This window comes from Eleutherodactylus coqui, chromosome 11 (assembly GCF_035609145.1).
Source record: "Eleutherodactylus coqui strain aEleCoq1 chromosome 11, aEleCoq1.hap1, whole genome shotgun sequence".
NCBI lineage: Eukaryota > Metazoa > Chordata > Amphibia > Anura > Eleutherodactylidae > Eleutherodactylus > Eleutherodactylus coqui.
Window position 1 is genome coordinate 77,293,635 of NC_089847.1, and position 18,238 is coordinate 77,311,872.

Genomic DNA, 18,238 nt, shown 5'->3' on the forward strand with positions numbered 1-18,238 from the left:
CATACTTTCCTTCAGGGATTCGCACATATTGCCCCTCCATACCATTCTCCGGTGCCATCTTGAGACCTGAATCTTGTGTTGGGCGCGTTGCAATCTCATCCATTTGAGCCACAAGGGAGGTGCCAGCTCGACTGTTGACCTGAAAGATGGTCCTCCTGATAGCAGTCACCTCCATCTGTCATGTGGCTGAACTTGCGGCACTATTAACAAAAAAAAAAAAACCTTTTCACGGTGTTTCACCAAGATAAAGTGGTCTTACGTCCAGTACCATCTTTCCTACCTAAAGTGGTATTTGCATTCCACCTCAATGAGGACATCGCGCTGCCTTCATTCTGCCTGTCCACTGCTCATCCGAGCTAGACCTTGTACGAGCTTTATGGCTTTCCTTTTTTTAAAAGGAATTTTATTTAGCCAGAAATTAACAAGCGTATGAACATAAGTAACTGGCACCGCAGGTGTCAGGTTCAGTAAACTGTACATTGCATGAAAAGCAGGGTAAAGATAATCTCTACCTGTGTATACCCATCTATTTCTTCTTGACACTTGATGTCTGACTAGTGCTTTTTTTTGTTTCGTTTCCCCCTCCCCCAATTAAACTTAGAACTTAGAACCCCCCCAAACCCCCGGCGCGACTTTTAAGTTGAACTGCGGAAATAGAGTAGAGGGGGAAAAAAAGGAATAAATAAATAAATGAAAATAAAATAAAAGAGCATTTTGTGTTTTCTGAGGGTAGGGCTTTAACTTGGATAACACGTTGAACGGGTGTCCCTCTTCCTATTTTCCCCCACTCCCTCACTCCTCCACCACTACCTAGCTTGGCTCTCCCACTGCCGTCGCGGGGCGGCTCACCCAGCCACCCTAGATCTTTTCAAATTTTTCAGGGCACCCCCTGGCCATGTATGTCAGTTTGTATATAGGGATTTCGGAGTTGACCACTCGGACCCATGCACTCCTGGTCAGTCTCCCGGGGTGTTTCCAGTTGAGTAGGATCACTTTTTTTGCATAGAAACGTAGCAGCTTGTACAGTGTACAGGTTGCTGCAGCCACCGGCAGGTCTCCCACAAGCCCAAAGAGGCATGTTCCAGGATGCATGATCCTCGGAGCCCCTAGATGCGTTTCCATAAAGACAAGCACATCTCTCCAGTAGTCCTGTAGGACCGCGCACTCCCAGAACACGTGCATGATCGTCCCATCCGCCGCCAGACATCGTGGGTACGTTGCAGTAGGGAGCAATCCCATAGTACACAGCCTGGAAGGGGTATAATATATGCGGTGCAGGAACTTGATTTGAATGAGCTTGTCTCTAGTGCTTACCAGGGGGGGACCGGATCCACCCAATATATCCTCATCCTCCCCTGAGGTCAGGTCAGGGATGTCCCCCTCCCATCTCTGCACGGCCCTCTCGCCCAGCGGGGCCAGGTGCCACACTATATGGGCGTAGAAACTCGACAGTGGCCTGACCAGGTTGCACATCCGTGCCAGGCTCTCCAGTCGTGTCACAGATAGTGAAATGGATAGACCCCCAAATTGCAACCTGGCCATCCCTCGCAGTTGGTAGTATCTAAAGTAGGAATTTTCGGGCAGGCCGTGGGCTACTCGCAGCTGCAGAAAGGTGCTAAGCGTGCCCTCGCTGACTATGTCCGAAAGGACATTGACGCCCCAACGTCTCCAGAAGGCAGACTCCGGGAAGCGCTGGAAGTGTGGCAGTTTGGGGTTATTCCAGAGGGGAGTGTGTGGGGATCACGCATTCTCTTCTGCAGTGGACAGTCTCGTGACCCGTTGCCAAGCCTCTAGTTTCACCAGCATGGGAGTGGGCAGAGGGGCAACCGAGGACGAGGGGCCGCTCAGCACCAGCCCCCGTAGGTTCTGGGCAGGGTCCACCATTCTACGTTCAAGGCCCACTACCGGGTTGTAATCTGACGAAGATAGCCACCATCCCGCGTATACCAGTTGGCTGGCCAGGTAGTAGTAATAGAAGTGTGGTAGGGCCCCCCCCCCCCCCCCCCTCCCGCTCGACGAGAGGCACAGGGTCTCCAATTTGATCCAGGGTGTGGTGCCCCTCCACAGTCAACGTAGCACGATCCCGCGGAGCATAGTAAAGAATTTTTGGGGGACTAATGTAGGGGAATTGTGCAGTATATACAGAAATTTTGGTAGCAGTTTCATTTTAAGCAGGTTTATTCTGCCCACCAGCTTGAGCGGGAGAGACGCCCAGCGTGTCGCCACCTCCCCAGCCCAGCCCAGAAGAGGGACCAGGTTGGAATTGTAGAAGGCGGATAGTTCCGCTGAGACCTTTACGCCCAAGTAAGTGGTCTGGGTTGTTCAACTCAGTGGGGCGGGCAGGGGGAGCTCAGCAGCCGCAGGGTCCACCGTCAGTAGATGGGTCTTGTCCCAGTTGACCTTAATGCCAGAGTGCGTGCCAAATGCGCCGAATATAGTCAGCGCCGCATCCAGAGACGCCTCCGGGTCTTGAAGAAAGAGGAGGGTGTCGTCTGCATAGAGCGCTATGCGCTCATCGTAATTGTTCAATTTAAATCCCTTTACTGTTGATGACGTTCGGATTTTGATCGCCAGAGTCTCTATGGCGAGGGCGAACAGGGGGCGGGGGACAAAGGGCAGCCCTGTCTTGTGCCCCTACTCAAGGAGAACTGGGCAGAAACATGTATATTGATCTTAATGTTAGCCACCGGCGAGTCGTATAGAATCTCGATCCATTTAATAAAAGTTGGCCCGAATCCGAACCGCCGCATCACCGCCCCCAGATACTTCCACTCTGAGTCAAAGGCCTTTGCCTGATCTATAAAAACCAGAATGCGCTTCCCGCAGTTAGCATGTTTGTACAATAGGTGGTTAAAGAGTCTCCTCAGGTTCATGTCCGTGCTTTTGCCAGGCATGAAGCCGGACTGGTCAGCGTGTATGATCTTGCTCAGTACCGAGTTTATACGCGTCGCCAATATTTTTGCAATTACTTTTACGTCGTTGTTGAGGAGGGAAATGGGACGGTAAGAGCCGCAGTCCGTGGGATCTTTTCCGGTTTTAGGGATCATTATTATTAGGGCTTTACGCATTGTGTCCGTTAGTGCCCCCTCCCGCAAAATAGAGTTATATAATGTTAGAAGTCGAGGGGCCAGGGTTTCCACATTTTTTTTGTACCATTCCCCAGGGAGCCCGTCCACGCCTGGTGACTTCGTATTGGGAAGTGACTTAATCGCCTCCGTTATTTCCTCGATGCTCAGGTCTCTATCCAGGTGGGCCGCGCTGTCTCTGCTCAGTGTCATCCAGATACTCCAGAAGCTGCGCTTCAGTGCAACTTAGTTTGGAGGTGTACAAGTCACTGTAGAATTTGGCGAACGTTTGATTAGTTTGGGGTCGTTTTAATAGAGTACCCGCGCTATCTCTCACTGCTGTAATTGGTGGCAGTGTCTGATCCTCTCTAGCCAGCTAGGCCAGCAAGTGGCCATTCTTGTCTCCCTGATCAAAGATCCGGTGGTGGGAGTATAGAAGTTTCTTTTTGGTATATTCAACCAGCAGTAATTTGTATTCCCGCCGCAGGGCACTCAGTTGTAGTAGTTTCCGGGGAGGGGTCCGCTATGTGTCTAGCCTCTGCTAGGTCAAGGCGGCGTTCCAGGTCCAGACGGCTGGCTCCCAGGGATCTTCTATGCTCGGCGATGGCCGAGGTAAAGGATCCCCTGGTGAAGGCTTTAAATGCATCCCATACCACCAGCTCCGTGGCCGTCCCCTCATTGACCTCCCAGTACATTTCAGCCTCTCGTTCTACATATTCGTGCACTTCTCTCTGTTCCAACCACAACGGGATCAGTCTCCACATAGGGCGACTGCCCTCAACTCCAAGGTCAAGAACCAGTTGGAGCGGGGAGTGATCTGAGATGCCTCAGGACAGGTAGGATATGTCACGAATAGAGATGAGCGAGCATACTCGGAAAAGCACTACTCGCTCGAGTAATGTGCTTTATCCGAGTATCGCTGTGCTCGGGTCTGAAGATTTGGGTGCCGCTGCGTCTGACAGGTGAGTCGCAGCGGGGAGCAGGGGAGAGCGAGAGGGAGAGAGAGATCTTACCTCCGTTCCTCCCCGCTCTCCCCTGCAGCTCCCCGCTCCGTGCCGACACCCGAATCTTCAGGGACGAGCACAGCAATACTCGGATAAAGCACATTACTCGAGCGAGTAGTGCTTTTCCGAGTACACTCGCTCATCTCTAGTCACGAACCATGGGGAGGCAGTCCGGAGAGCCAAAACAGAGGTCTATGCGTGAGAAGGCATTATAGGTCGGGGTGTGGCATGAGTAGGGTCAGTCATGTGGATGCCGCGCACGCCACACTTCCTGCAATAGGTAGGAGTCGGCCCACCCAGGCAGCCGGGCATGTGTGTGAGCAGCTGGAGTGAGGCGGTCCCGCACCGGGTTCAGGATCAGGTTGAAATCTCCCATAATTACTATCGGGGCCGTCTCTAGGGGGACCACTCGAGCCATCACCTCATGAAGTATTTCAATATTGGCAGGCGGTGGCAGGTAGACACTATCGTGAGGAGGCGCCCGTGAAAGGTTCCCTGTAGGATCAGGTAACACCCCCCAGGGTCTATGTGTATTTGGCGGAAGGCAAACTGGGCCGATTTGGCTACCAGTACGCTGACTCCCCTAGCATAATTTGAGTAAGTCGCGTGATACGCTGAGCCTATTGTTGCTCGCTTAAGCGCCAGCGTCCTCGAGCCCCTAAGGTGTGTTTCTTGGAGTAATATTATGTGAGGGGAGTGAGTTTTGAGGAAGTCAAAATTTATGGCTTTCCTTGATGAGACTGTGTTGTCTAGACGCTCTGACTTTGTTTGTGATTCCTGGCGGCCCTAGACATGGTCTTGTGGCTTCTAAAGTGGTCCTATCTTGCTGGATCCATTAAGCGAGTGTAATGTCCTACCATTCCAAAGGGCAGGGCGCCTTCTTTTCGTGTTATGGCACATTCCAGTAGGACAGTGAGGGCTTCGCGGGCGGTACATAATGGGGCTTCCACTACAGACGTGTGTAAAGCTGCTACATGGACCTCTTTGCACACATTTTCGAAGTTTTATCGAGTGCATACTTTTGCTTCAGCGGATGCCTCTCTCGCTCAAAGATTTTTTAAAGATTGCTAACCGCATGCATCCTTGATTCCCCCCCCCCCCCCCCCCCCCCCGAGTGACTGCTCTAGATCGTCCCAGGTCTTTGCCTGTGTCCACCAATGATACGAACGAGAAAAGGAGATATTGTACTTAACATAAAATCTCTCTTTTTCTCATCTTGTTTATTGAGGGACACGGCACCCACCCATGTTATATTGCAATTGTTCAATTATACGTGCCCAGTTGGAAGCTCTATCCTTTGCAGTTGCACATGGTGCTATTCTGAGTTGCAGTTGAAAACTGTTGTGTCATTTTCTTGACAATTGTTTTTTCGTATCCTGCATGGCTGCTCCTACTGCTTGCATACAAACTGATTAGCTTGGTGCCTACAGGAGGTGTATAGTTAGCAGGAGGAGCTAACACACTTTATGCTACACCCACAGTTTTTGCTGTGTCCCCCAATGAACGAGGAAGAGGTTTTTCGCTAAGTACAGAATCCCCTTATTGCATAATTACATGTAATTGCCTTACTAGCTGATATACCCAGCCTCGTCAGAGTTAATTTGATACAGGTGTTTACGTGTTGGTTGCACAGAAAATTTTATGAAGCCAAGGTTCCTTTAGCGTAAGTGAGGAACAAAATATGTATACACATAGAGGAGCGTTAGATTATCCTCAGGCTTCATGTACTGATGTCCCACTGCAGAATGTGCCAACCCTCTCACTCTCCTCATTTAGGAACTAAAGAATGCTTGCGCCAAATTTTTACGCTTCTACGACACCGAGAAGTTACATTACATAGGGGTGCACTTAGTTTTGCAATTAGCATTAAGTAATCGAGTTGTGACCCCTTTGTTTTTCCTATTTAGGACCTAAAGAATGGGCATTCCAAATTTCATGTTTGTCTGACACTGGGAAGTTAGAGAATTAGATTAGGTACGCTACATTGGGGTGCCAATACTTTTGCACTTGGCATTGAATAATCCAGTTGTGACCCCCTTTACTTTTCCTATTTAGGACCTAAAGAATGGCCGTGCCAAATATTTTCCCATGCAGAACTGAGCTTAAAATTTAAGAATTGTCTGTGCATTGTTTGTATTTTTCTCTCTTGATCTCTTTTAGAAACAGACTCTGATAAAGCTCGGTTGGCGCCATGTAAGGTGAATGTCAATATATTAAACATCCAGTTAATAAAAAGGTGTTTCTCATTTAGGTTCTACTCTGCATGTAGCACTAGCAATGCTATCCGCTACAACCACTGGAGCCTGTTTAGATGGTCACAAGTAGAAAACGAATACACTTCATGAAGTAATATTGGGCTATTCCAATAGAAGAGATGAGATTCTGTTCCCCTATATATCTGTAAAACACTATCAGAAGAAGCAGCATATAAGACATTATATAATAGTACTGGGTGTATTGTAAATATGAATCTAGCACTGGGCTGAGACCATAAAACACTTGCCAGAAGCTACAACAGCTTGTCTTTGTGTCTCCGTGTTAATGGGCGTCATGTCTCTGCTGCTGCTCCCCCCTCCCCCCCCCCCTCTGTATAGAAGAATATGGGCTTTAATCTGATCCATCATTGAAGATGATAATGTGTCTTCATCTCTGCCTCACTGGAGATCTGTTGTACCTGGGAATTGAGAGAGTATGATCAGTGCACGGGGAAGCACAAGTGGCTGATAACTGGAGAATTGAAGCATTTTTCTCTTTCTCTTACAAAGTGCTTCTTTTAAAGCTTTGCTTGTACTATTCATCAATGCAGTTTGATGAAACCACAATACCCATTTAAAGGCCAGTTTACACGGGACGAGTGTCGGACAAACTTTGCCCAACAGCACATCCCTGTGTATTCTCACTCCCGCACTATTAGGCTGGGTTCACACAAGGCGGATTCCCGTCGGAAATCTCGCGGTTTGGCCGCAGCAAAAACCGCAAGATTTCCGCCGGGAGAACCGCCACGGTTTAAGCCGCGACGGCTTTGAAGCGGCATGGCCGCTTGCTTTTCCGTTGTGGCCGGCGCTCCCATAGAGGAGAGCGCGGCCGCGACGAAAATAAACAAAAAAAAGTAAACAGACATGCTGCATCTTCTGAAACCGCGGCTGCGGCTGCCGCAGCCGCGGTTTCAGCCAGATTTACCACAGAGGATTGGCCGTCCCGTGTGGACGAGGTTTCTGAGAAATCTCGTCCACATGGCTGGCTAATCCCGAGATTAGCGGCCGCGGCAAATCCGCCCTGTGTGAAGTGAACCTAGCCTTAAACAGGAGCGAGTATCACTGGATTGCTTACAGCGTGGCTAACAGAGAGGCCTGGGGGCTGGGAGAGCGTTCTCTCCCCGCCCGCCTTCATACACTGTAATCAGCAGTCAGTCAGTATTAAACGACTGCTTTTTACACTGAACGCATGCAGAAACTGGTGTAGGGACATTTTTGAGGCAAATTGGCAGTGAAAATCCAGCATATTAAAACATGCATAGAATGGAATAAACCACCACTGCACACGCAGAGTTGTTCAGGTCATCAGTCCTTCGTCATGGCCATTCGTGATGTCTGAAACATGTTGGCATGTGCAGTAGTGGCTTCATTTGTGTATGGATCTTTTAATATGAGTGTCTAATAAAGAGGATTTCGGTTTACAAGGTGTCTGGTGTGCGATTGTCACTGCTGATTTGTCTTGGAATTGAGCTCACCCTTTTTCTGTGCACATGACCTCCTTTTACACCTAGTGCTAATCTTACCTTTATTTGTAATAGGCACACTTTTGGGTGCTTTTAATGCTCAATTTGTAATTAACATAGAATGGAACATGATATTGTACTTTGGTGAAGTATTTTCTTTCCAATGATTTTTATTGGTATTTTCATAAACATAACATACAGGTGTAATTATGGTTGTGGGCATCCTTATTAATTGCACAGAATATAACATTCATTCTTAGGGCTTACTCACACGAGCGTGTATCAGCTGACGTTTTCACTGCCCGCCAATATAAGCTACCATCTGTTACATAGCATTCCAATGCATCAGATCACACAGGCGTATTTGAGCGGTGTAAAAGCGCCCCGACAGGCACATTCACGTCAAACAGGAAAGATAGTCCTGGAATTATCTTCCTGGCTGGACTACATCCTCTGCCATAGACTCCTATGAGAGCCAATTACAGCCGCCGGAGAAGGGAGGTGGGAGGGCGTTTAGCAGCAGGACTGCTAAACTCCCTCCCCCATCTCTACTCTCCGCCCCTTTCCGCTGTTTACAATGGGATGGGGTGGAGCTAAGCGCTGCTCTGTCCCACCCGCGGACATTGCGAACAGCTGCAAGGGGCGGAGAGGGGGTGGGAGCTCAGCACACTAGCTTCCGTCCTGCCTCCTTACCTTCCAGAGAGCTGTTAGGGGGAAGGAAGAGGGAGACAGCTTAGCAGAGCTGCACTGTCTCCCCCTGTCTGATGGCATATACACCGAGCCCATGCATCAGATAATAGTGTATATCAACCAGCCGTGAAACCGTCGGACGAAACACGCTCGTGTGAATAAGCCTTTATACAGCAAGTGGTCCAAGTATGCCCAATTTTTATCTAAGTTTCACTGTAAAACATCATGTGGTGGAAAATTTCAAGATCTTAAGATCCCTTGTGATAAACCAGAAACAAAATCCTCACAGCATTCAAAAAAGAAATTGTCTACCACTTCAAAAGTAAGTATTTTGTATTTAAAATTGTTATGGAGGCCGTTAAATAAGGAATGAGCGACCGCAGGAGACGTAGCGCGCAGCAGAGTAGTGCCTGCCCGCCATCCCGAGCAGCATTCCTGGGTTCACGATGAACCTGGCCCGGCAGAACATGGAGACCAGAGCCACACAGCTCGCTTGCTAATTTCACCTCATTAGCAGTTGGTGTCAAATTTGTCAACAAGTTCTTCTCTCTGCCTTCTGTGGATAAGCTGGAGCAAATATATGAATGCCCCGACACAAAAGACGTTTGCATTGTGGAATGGCTCTTTTTTAGACCCTTTAGGCCTCTGCACCCTGTCCATTAATGGAGATAACTGCTACGTAGCCTATTCTGGGAGCGCCACCATCGGAGAAGTCCAGGTCTTTGTCACTGTTAACATGAGAACTGCGACTATGATCCCGGCCCACAACAGCCCTCTGGCACCGTTGACATTTGATGCGAGTGGCACAAAACTGGCAACAGCTTCAGAAAAGGGCACAGTTATCCGTGTTTTTTCCATTCAAGAAGGTCAAAAGTAGAGATGAGCGAGCATACTCGGTAAGGTGATTTACTCGATAGATCAGCGCCTTTCTCGAGTAACTGCTGGCTCGTCCCTGAAGATTCGGGTTGGGGGCGCAACCCTGGGCCACCCTCGAGTAAATCGCCTTACCGAGTTTGCTCGCTCATCTCTAGTCAGAAGCTATTTGTGCTCAGGTGAGGAATAAAAACGTGTGTGACAATATTTCCACTGGCATTCAGCAAGGTTGGTGCATTTCTTTCTGCTCAAGTGACACAGAGACTCTACATATATTCAAGTTGGACATGGTCAAAAAAAAAAGCCTGCAGAGAAACCCAACAGCTGGACCCGTTACTTCGGAAACCTCATTATGGCTTCCACCTTCTCAAGTATTTAAAAAGTTTACCCAGGGTCAAGCTTTCGCCACCATTCGCTTGCCTTTCTGCGGTCACAGATACGTCAGGAGGCACTACCCCCAATTTCCAATCCCGCTCCCCTTCTTACTCTAAACTGAAAACTCCATGCAGCTTGGCTTTTTAAAGTTGGGTAGGCCACAGCTTTATTAACGTTAAGAATTTTAACTTTCTATAAAACTTTTAACCCTTTCTATGCTTAAGAATTCCAGAAACCACCCTTCTCCTATTACCACTGCTGACATGGAAAGAACTTCAGCCATGAAGGATGTAGCATACCCCTATGCAGCACTCCGCTCCACCGCACCTGCCAGCAGTAACGCTGCCTCCAAGCCATCCTGCAAACCTGACAGAAAAATATCCAAACCAGTGTCATTCCGATGAACTCCATAATTCCGCACGACATCCCAATCCTTCCCCTCTAACTAACAATGCCTCACTGCTATCCCTCCCAATGATTAAACGAAGTCCGATATCTTCGCATTTGCCACTTTTCTTACCCTATCTATTGCCTCTGGGTTTCTTACTCCTCTAAATATTCTTCTTGCTACTATGTCAGACCACACCAAGACATTTTTTTTTTTTTAAACCGTATCGGAATCGTAGTATATCTTGCTTCATAAGCACCAGAAATTCTCCCAACTTGACACTTCCCAATTCATTACCACCGGCGTAAATAAGCAGGATCACTCTAATACGATGCCAATGCACAATCACACCGTCCCAAGTCTCTTCCGACTGACCGCACCACCCCTATTCTTGCGGCCCAATGCATGTATGAGTGCCCAACTATCCACACATGCCACGCAACTGCAGCTGCAACATAATAACCAAAAGGAATAACCATATCGAAATATAAACCAACTGTAACACACAGCTACCCAACTAAAACAACCTTACAACACCATTAAGTCCGGCCATGCGTACGACTATACGCCTCTTATTTCCATCTCCCCAACCTTTTTACCCACGTTCCATCTCCCCAACCTCTTCCGCGTTCACCCCACAAGCATCCACCATTGTCGCTCCTCCGATCCTGAAGCAATGTGTCCCGAACACTTTTGGATTGAATACCAGCTTCCTCAAAGATAACCGAAAGACCGCTGCAAATTGGAAGCGTGCCAACGGCAGACCGAAGCGTGCACTTAGAACTTGTCGCTTTCTATGTGCTGGTTCAAATATCTAACTACTAAACCAACTAGGCATTATTCAGAGTTCAACACATTGATAGACAGCCACTTGCCTCTTCCATATATATCAGTCTTCGCCTTTGTCACGCATACTTTCAAAACACTGTTTGCCACAACTACATCCTTGCACCTCAAACCACCCAATTTAGACTAGCTAGCCAGAACCAATTCACTAATCCTAAGTGGCCCAAAAAAACCGCGAGCGCAAACTCAACCTTAACCAACGTTTTCGATTCATGACCACGTTTCCTTTAAAACTTCCGAAATCCGACCTAACAGAGATAAGGTGATGGGGCGGTGGGTGTCGACCCGCCACCACTCCTTCTTCCATCCCTTCACGATTTTTCCACAAACGGATTCCTTAGTCACATCTGGCTTTCTGTGCAAGCACAGTGAAAATGCAGAGTCATTCAGTCTTTCACATTCGCTGTATGAGGCGATCATAGAATGGTAGAGTTGGAAGTGACCTCCAGGGTCGTTGGGTCCCATCAACCTGCTCAGTGCAGGATTCACTAAATCATCCCAGACAGATATTTGTCCAGCCTTTGAACACTTCTGATGAACGTGTGGTATCCTGTTAGACTCCTTGATCATCTTCACTGTCAGAAAGTTTTTTTTCTAACATCTAATCTGTGTCTCCTCCCTTTTCAGTTTTATCCCATTGCTTGTGCAAAGTAGAATAGGGCTGATCCCTCTGCACTGTGACAGCCCCTCAGATATTTGTAGACCGCTATTAAAGGGGTTGTCCCGCGCCGAAACAGGTTTTTTTTTTTTTTTTTGCATAGGTCCCCCGTTCAGCGCAGGACAAACCCAAGGGATGTGGTGAAATAAAAAAAAAATTTCACTTACCCGAATCCCCTCTCTGCATCTTCTTCTTTCTTTTCCTCCAAGATGGCCGCCGGGATCTTCACCCACGATGCACCGCGGGTCTTCTCCCATGGTGCACTGTGGGCTCTGTGCAGTCCATTGCCGATTCCAGCCTCCTGATTGGCTGGAATCGGCACGGGGCAGAGCTACACGATGACGCGTAGAAGTAGGCGGAGCCAGAACGCCGCTCGTGCCCGGACCTACCAGAAAAGAGAAGACCCTTCTGCGCAAGCGCGTCTAATCGGGCGATTAGACGCTGAAATTAGAGGGAGCCATGGAGACTGGGACGCCAGCAACGGAGTGGGTAAGTGAATAACTTCTGTATGGCTCATATTTAATGCACGATGTACATTACAAAGTGCATTAATATGGCCATACAGATGTGTATAACCCCACTTACAACCCCTTTAAGTCTCCTCTCAGCCTACTCTTCTGCAAGCTAAACCTTCCCAGATTCTTTAACCGTTCCTCATAGGACATCAGTTGCAGACCCCTCACCATCTTGGTAAGGGCGGACACTCTCTGGCGTTATATTCTCTCTTGCGCAGCGAGAGCAAGTAAAAACACTCGCCTCGCAGCGCAAGAAAAGCGCTGGAACACCACTGTTTTCAGTGGGGGCAGCGGCGCTAGCCCCTTTGAAAACGTAGGGAGAATACCGCAGACCTCTGCCACAGCTGAATAGCTAAGCACTAGCTGTAATTGGCTGAGCGCTCAGTATTGCACAGTATTCCAGATAAGGTCTGACTCCTATAATTTCCTAATGATTACTAGTTACATAAAAATGGGCTCTTAGCTACTGTTTCCAAAGCTAATGAATTTCTTTTGTAAGTACACAGACTTCTTTGATACTTTGAGAATACCCCTTCCATTGCTTGTTTTGCTAACTTTGTCCCTTATTTCTTCAGACATCAGAAGATTTTGTTGACGAAGAGCACGTTCGTGGTAATTTTTCTTTTATTTTGTGCTTTGTTCTTGCTGTAAACCTGAAGCATAGAAGCCTTTAGCTACATCTAGATATTTTTGCTTCCTTTCCTGAGTAATCTGAACTTAAAAATGATCCTTTGACATCTTACCCTATGCATCGTTTAATTTATAACTCAATAGCTTTACCAGCAGTAAAACTTCAATTTGGAACTTTTAAAAAGTTAAATATTTTTATTTTTTAATTATCATCACCCTGTATTTCTCGTCTGTTATCATTGGGGGACACAGCAAAGACCTTGGGTATAGCTTCTGCCTCTAGGAGGCGACACTAAGCATAAAAAAGTGTTAACTCCTCCCACTAGCTATACCTCTCCTGCAAGCAGCATGCTAGCTCAGTTTTTTGCTTAGTGTCTAGGAGGCAGGACTGTCTCTCCTGCTGAGACTACTTTTCTCTTTCTTTTGAATTTTTTTCAATTAGTTTCCTTTTTTTTTTTTTTTTTCCTGGAAGGCCAGGGCATAATGGGGAGGCAGGACTCTCCCCGTTAACCCACCGAGGGCGGCGAACAGACGTAACTACAGATATCTGTTATCTGCCGGGCCCCCTCTGAAGAAAAGGAGGCACACTCGGCCACCAAACTGAGTGTGACCCGCCAGCCATAGAGCCCCCCCCTTATTTATGGTCCGGCATCCACTGCCCCACCAAAGGCAGGTGATGATGGGGAGAAGCTCTGCTGGAGCCCGGGAGCCACCCTACCTCAGTCAAGAGGTAAGTATGTGGGTTTGTTTTTTTAGTCCGCCGCCGTGCGGACCGTAATGTCTGTGTTTTTTTGCATTGGCTGCTGCTGGGTGTGTGCGGGGACTTGGCCTGTGTCGGCGTGTTTGTGCACGTGGTTGCCGGCCTGGCCGTTCGCGGCTTGTTGTGTCGCCGGCGTGTTATACTTGAAAGCGCTGCTTTTGGCCAGAAATGGATAGTGCCCGCGCTTGTGGTAGCGCTGTCAGGTAGCTTGTTGCACATTATCTTGTTGCTGCGCGCCGGCGGCGAGCTTGCAGGTGGCCCTGTTCGCGGCCAGGGATGCTATACTCCGCCCGCGATCCTCCCCCAACAACATGGCGCCGCCAGGTGAGCCTCCGCGAAGCGGCTCGGCCATGACGGCCGTACAAGATGATCTTCGCCGCGCACCTCTCAGCAGTGCCGCGCGCCGCTGTCAGCTCGGCCCCGCGCGCCTCTGTCAACATGGCGCCGCGCTCGGTGGACCTTTCGAAAGTGCCGCCGAGCAGTCACATGGCGCCGCTGTCAGCTCGGCGCCGCGCGCCCCTCTCTCCCGGGCGCCGCTGTCAGCACGGCCCCGCGCCCCCCCCCCCCCCCCCCCGCCCTCTCACACGGTGCTCCTACTCCGGCTAGGGGCACGGACTTTTCAAGTCCTGATTGGCTGGAATCGGCACACGTGACGGGGCTATGCGATGACGCGTAGAAGGGGGCGAAGCCAGAACGCCGCTCGTGCCCGGACTGACCAGAAGGGAGAAGACCCTTCTGCGCAAGTGCGTCTAATCGGGCGATTAGACGCTGAAATTAGACGGCACCATGGAGACGGGGACGCCAGCGCAGGGAAGGTGAGTATATAACTTCTGTATGGCACATATTTAATGCACGATGTATATTACAAAGTACATGTATATGGCCATACAGAATTGCTTAACCCCACTTACTGCCGCGGGACAACCCCTTTAAGCTATGATCTTTTGCAAAGCTCATTCCCTCTCCCCCCCCCCCCCCCCCCTAAATGTAGTGAGCCATAATCCTAGGCGCACCATAGTATCTCCTCCTCCTTGCTCATGATTCTGCCATTGGCTTGATAAAGACTGTTGTATAACCGTCGAAACTTTGCTGTGTGCAAAAATGGGACAATAAGGAAGAAAATTCCTTTGAGATTGGTGGTTCCTGTTTTTTTTACTACACCCCAGATGCTGCTCACAACCATTTGGTAAACTTGAACATATTTGGATGACTAGTCCTCATCTGGTGAAGCCTGCATCATTGCCCTGAAATTTGCACCCTTGTGAGTATATAGGTATGATACAGTGTGCTGCAACCGTACATTTAACAGTATGATATACAGGATGAGACGCAGGCTGCGGCCGTCCAGAGACACATACCATGTGCCGTCTCACCACAATTCGAGATGGACGTTCAGTCAGTCAGGAATATCTCGTCTTACGAACAGTTTTGTTCTGTTAAGTATAGTGGTAGTCTGGGGGTCTTCCCTCCAACAGGGAGCCTGTGGCCTGTATGTCCGTCTACTAGCTCCCCTCTGGTCAGCTCTATGACACGCTGAACCAATATGGGTCCGATCCCTCTCAAGGCGGCCTCCGCACCAAAATTGGCATCTAGTGCTTTCTAGGAACATTGGACTGTGTGCTCCGTTAGCCATGTCCATGCAGACGTTGGTCGCTCATGTCGTCTGTGATGCATGAATGTGATACCTGTTGAAACGGAGTCTGCTGCTAACCCTGATTCAGTTGCAAAATGGGCCACAAATTCTATTATATTGTTGGTTGGCTGGACGGTTGCCATAGTCAGAGCAGTCTCCAATTTAACTCCTAGAGCGTTTTTTTTCTCCACCGATCCTTTCTACGCAGGTGCAATGTGTAGGGTTCTAGTCCAACTTTGGAGCCTGTCCGATGCCTGCTTCACTAAGCACAAGAGTGGGCATGTCAGGCATCTTCATGTGCCTCGTTTTGATGGGAGTCAATTCGCTCTATAGCTGACGTGCCTCCCTTTAGACGGGTGAATGGGCATCAGCAGAGCATTTGCTGGGTTCCTTCAGCAATTATGCAAAATCACCATTTTTCAAGGTCCTCTAGTTTGCGGGGGATTCCTAAACCAGTATGGCTGCCTGTCCCCGGGCGTTTTTGGATTGCATTCCCCACCGTGGTAATCTGGACGTGGGGAATGCTTTGCTATGGAAAGCGCAGCCCCCCTGTCCACGAGCGGAGAATCATAGCAATTCTTCGCTCGCGGACGGAAAAACGCAGCATGCTGCGAGTTGCTGGGATTCTCAGCAGTGTGCCTATCTGTCAGATAGGATCACCGCCGAGATCCGTCAGCTGACTCAACGCCCGTGGACAGGCAGCTTATGGCTGAGAGCAGCTGATCATAAAAGTTTTTGCCTTTTCACATGTCAGGTTCAGTTTTTGGACTATACCTTATAGAGACAGAGCGTTTTACACCAGACGGATCCAGAAGCACGCTGTGATCCTCCTGCATTATTGCTTGCAGGAGTCCGTGAAACAGTATAAAATGATACTGATTTCAATTTTTAACACTCGTCCCTCTCGACTCTGGATGTTTCCACAAAGGGACCAGTGAGATTAATGTAATTTTGTTATCTTGCAGGAACGCCAAATTTTATGGTGCCTCGTTAGTCATGCGGTTGCGATGACCTCTTGGTAAGGGGCCAACCCTAGTTGACAAGACAGAGAGACGCGATTTCCAAGGCTAGACTTATTCAAAAACCATAGGCTTCATGCAGAAGATGGATGCTGTTTCCATTACCACCATCTCAGAGGACTGATACTAATGGTGTTTTCTGAGCCACGTCTCCATCTCCTGTTCTCTCTCGTAGCTGTAGCTGCCCCGCTTCAACACTAGTGGTGCTGTTTAACGACCGCCTGCCTCGCTGGGTGTTTACAGGCTGCATTTCAGCGGACCCTGCCGTTCATCTAGGTCGAGAACTCAAGGCCCGCAGCTCTTTGAATTTTAGCTCCATTGCCGCTGGTGTTTACGCCACGTCCAGCTCCCTTTGGCTACTCGTCTCCTGAGCAAGGGGTGCTATCGGTCGGAATTTTCTTTGAGATCAGAAGAAGATGGTTATCAACCTGTTGTATGTTACCTCACTGCATGTGGTATTGGGATCCGCGTCAATGAAGACTTCAGTTTACAATAGCCGCTAGTCCCAGAAGACGCGTCGGTCACAAGTGAAAGTCTGACTTTGCAAGATTACTTCTATCAAGTGACATTCGCCAGTTGCCCTGGCTTTAGGCTGTTATTTTGGACAACGCAAATTGTGTCTTTGGGTTTCCAAGGCGGGCTCCTGACTCTGGCTCCGCTCTGTGGCAGTATTGGGTTACCGTGCCAGGGACATCATATTTTCAGGCCGTGTTACAGCACATATTACTTGGGCAGCGGGTGCTTCGGCGGGAGCCTTTTCACAGTTGGCGGCTGGGACCATTACTCAGGACCCTTTATGCTCCATCTCTAAGCATGCTGGATGCCTAGGTATCCATTAACGCTGGTCGCGGTTAAAGCGCCGATTACACTTCTACTGCTTTGGAACGTCCCATGGTCTTGCTGTGTGCCCCAATCATGCAGACGAGAAAACAAGATTTTTGTAAGAACTTACTATAAAATTTCTTTCTCATCACGTTCATTGGGGGACACGGCCCCCACCCAGCCTCTTATTAGGACTGTAACATAGACTCCTCTTGGTTGGAGTGTTCTCAGTGAAGTCGCACATGGCGTTAACAAATAATGCCTAAGAACTAGAACTTGTTTTAACTATTGTTGTCATACCTCACTTGGCCACTCCTACTGCTTGCATGCAAACTGAGCTAGCTTAGTGCTTACAGAAGGAATATAGCTAGTGGGAGGAGTTAACTTTTATGCTTCGTGTTGCCTCTTAGTGGCAGAAGCTCTACCCAAGGTCTTGTTGTGCCCCCAATGAACATGATGAGAGAAAGATTTTATGGTAAGTTCTTAATAAATCTTTTGGGTTTTTTTGTCGACCCGCACCACCACCATCGTTTAAGTGGTCTAAGTAGATCGCGGCAGGGAAAGAGTTCACAGAGGGATCACGCTCCCTCTGAGTCTCCGGCCGGCTCTCACGATGTCATCGCGAGAGCCCGGCCTGTCACCATGGCAACAGGACGCCAGACATTGGCGTCCTGTATTGCCTGTGCCTATAATCGCTGTACAAGCGATAAGGCATGGCAGAGCAGTAGCTCTGCCATGCCTTATGACAGCGATCATAGGCACAGTGCTGCAAGTCCCTCAGAGGGACTCAAATAGTGTAAAAAAAATATATATATAAAAAAAAATGTAAAAACCCCCCTTTTTTATGCTTTTTATAATATTAGCATAAAAAAAGGGGAAAAAAATTAAAACCCCACATATTGGGTATTGACGCGTCCATAACGACGTGTACAAAAAGTTGAACATGCTTTTTATTTTGTACAACAAAAAGCGTAAAAAAAACCCGCTAAAAAACAGAGGCAAAATGCTAATTTTTGGGATTTTGCCTAAAAAAAAATGCTATAAAAGTGATCAAAAAAGCCGTACATTCCCCAAAATGGTACCAATAAAAACTACAGCTCATTTCGCAAAAAATAAGCCCTTATAGAGCTCCTTACATAGAAAAATAAAAAAGTTACAGGACTTTGAATGCAGCTATAGAGAAAACAAAAAGATTTTTTTAAAAAAGGGGGTTTTATTGTAAAAAAGTGTAAAAACCTAAAA

At 48.4% G+C, this 18,238-nt stretch overlaps 1 protein-coding gene and 1 pseudogene across 1 annotated transcript in view; both read left to right on the forward strand.

The window, feature by feature from the left end:
• Positions 1–18,238, forward strand: part of LOC136581723 (uncharacterized) — a 63,180-nt gene that overhangs the window by 42,024 nt on the left and 2,918 nt on the right. Inside the window, exons 6-10 of the mRNA XM_066582347.1 lie at positions 6,230–6,267; positions 8,695–8,799; positions 12,708–12,779; positions 16,121–16,173; positions 17,407–17,471. Of these exons, the coding sequence (XP_066438444.1) occupies positions 6,230–6,267; positions 8,695–8,799; positions 12,708–12,779; positions 16,121–16,173; positions 17,407–17,471 (333 nt within the window). The remainder of the gene's footprint in view (positions 1–6,229; positions 6,268–8,694; positions 8,800–12,707; positions 12,780–16,120; positions 16,174–17,406; positions 17,472–18,238) is intronic.
• LOC136582634 (WD repeat domain phosphoinositide-interacting protein 2 pseudogene) lies at positions 9,058–9,841 on the forward strand (annotated as a pseudogene).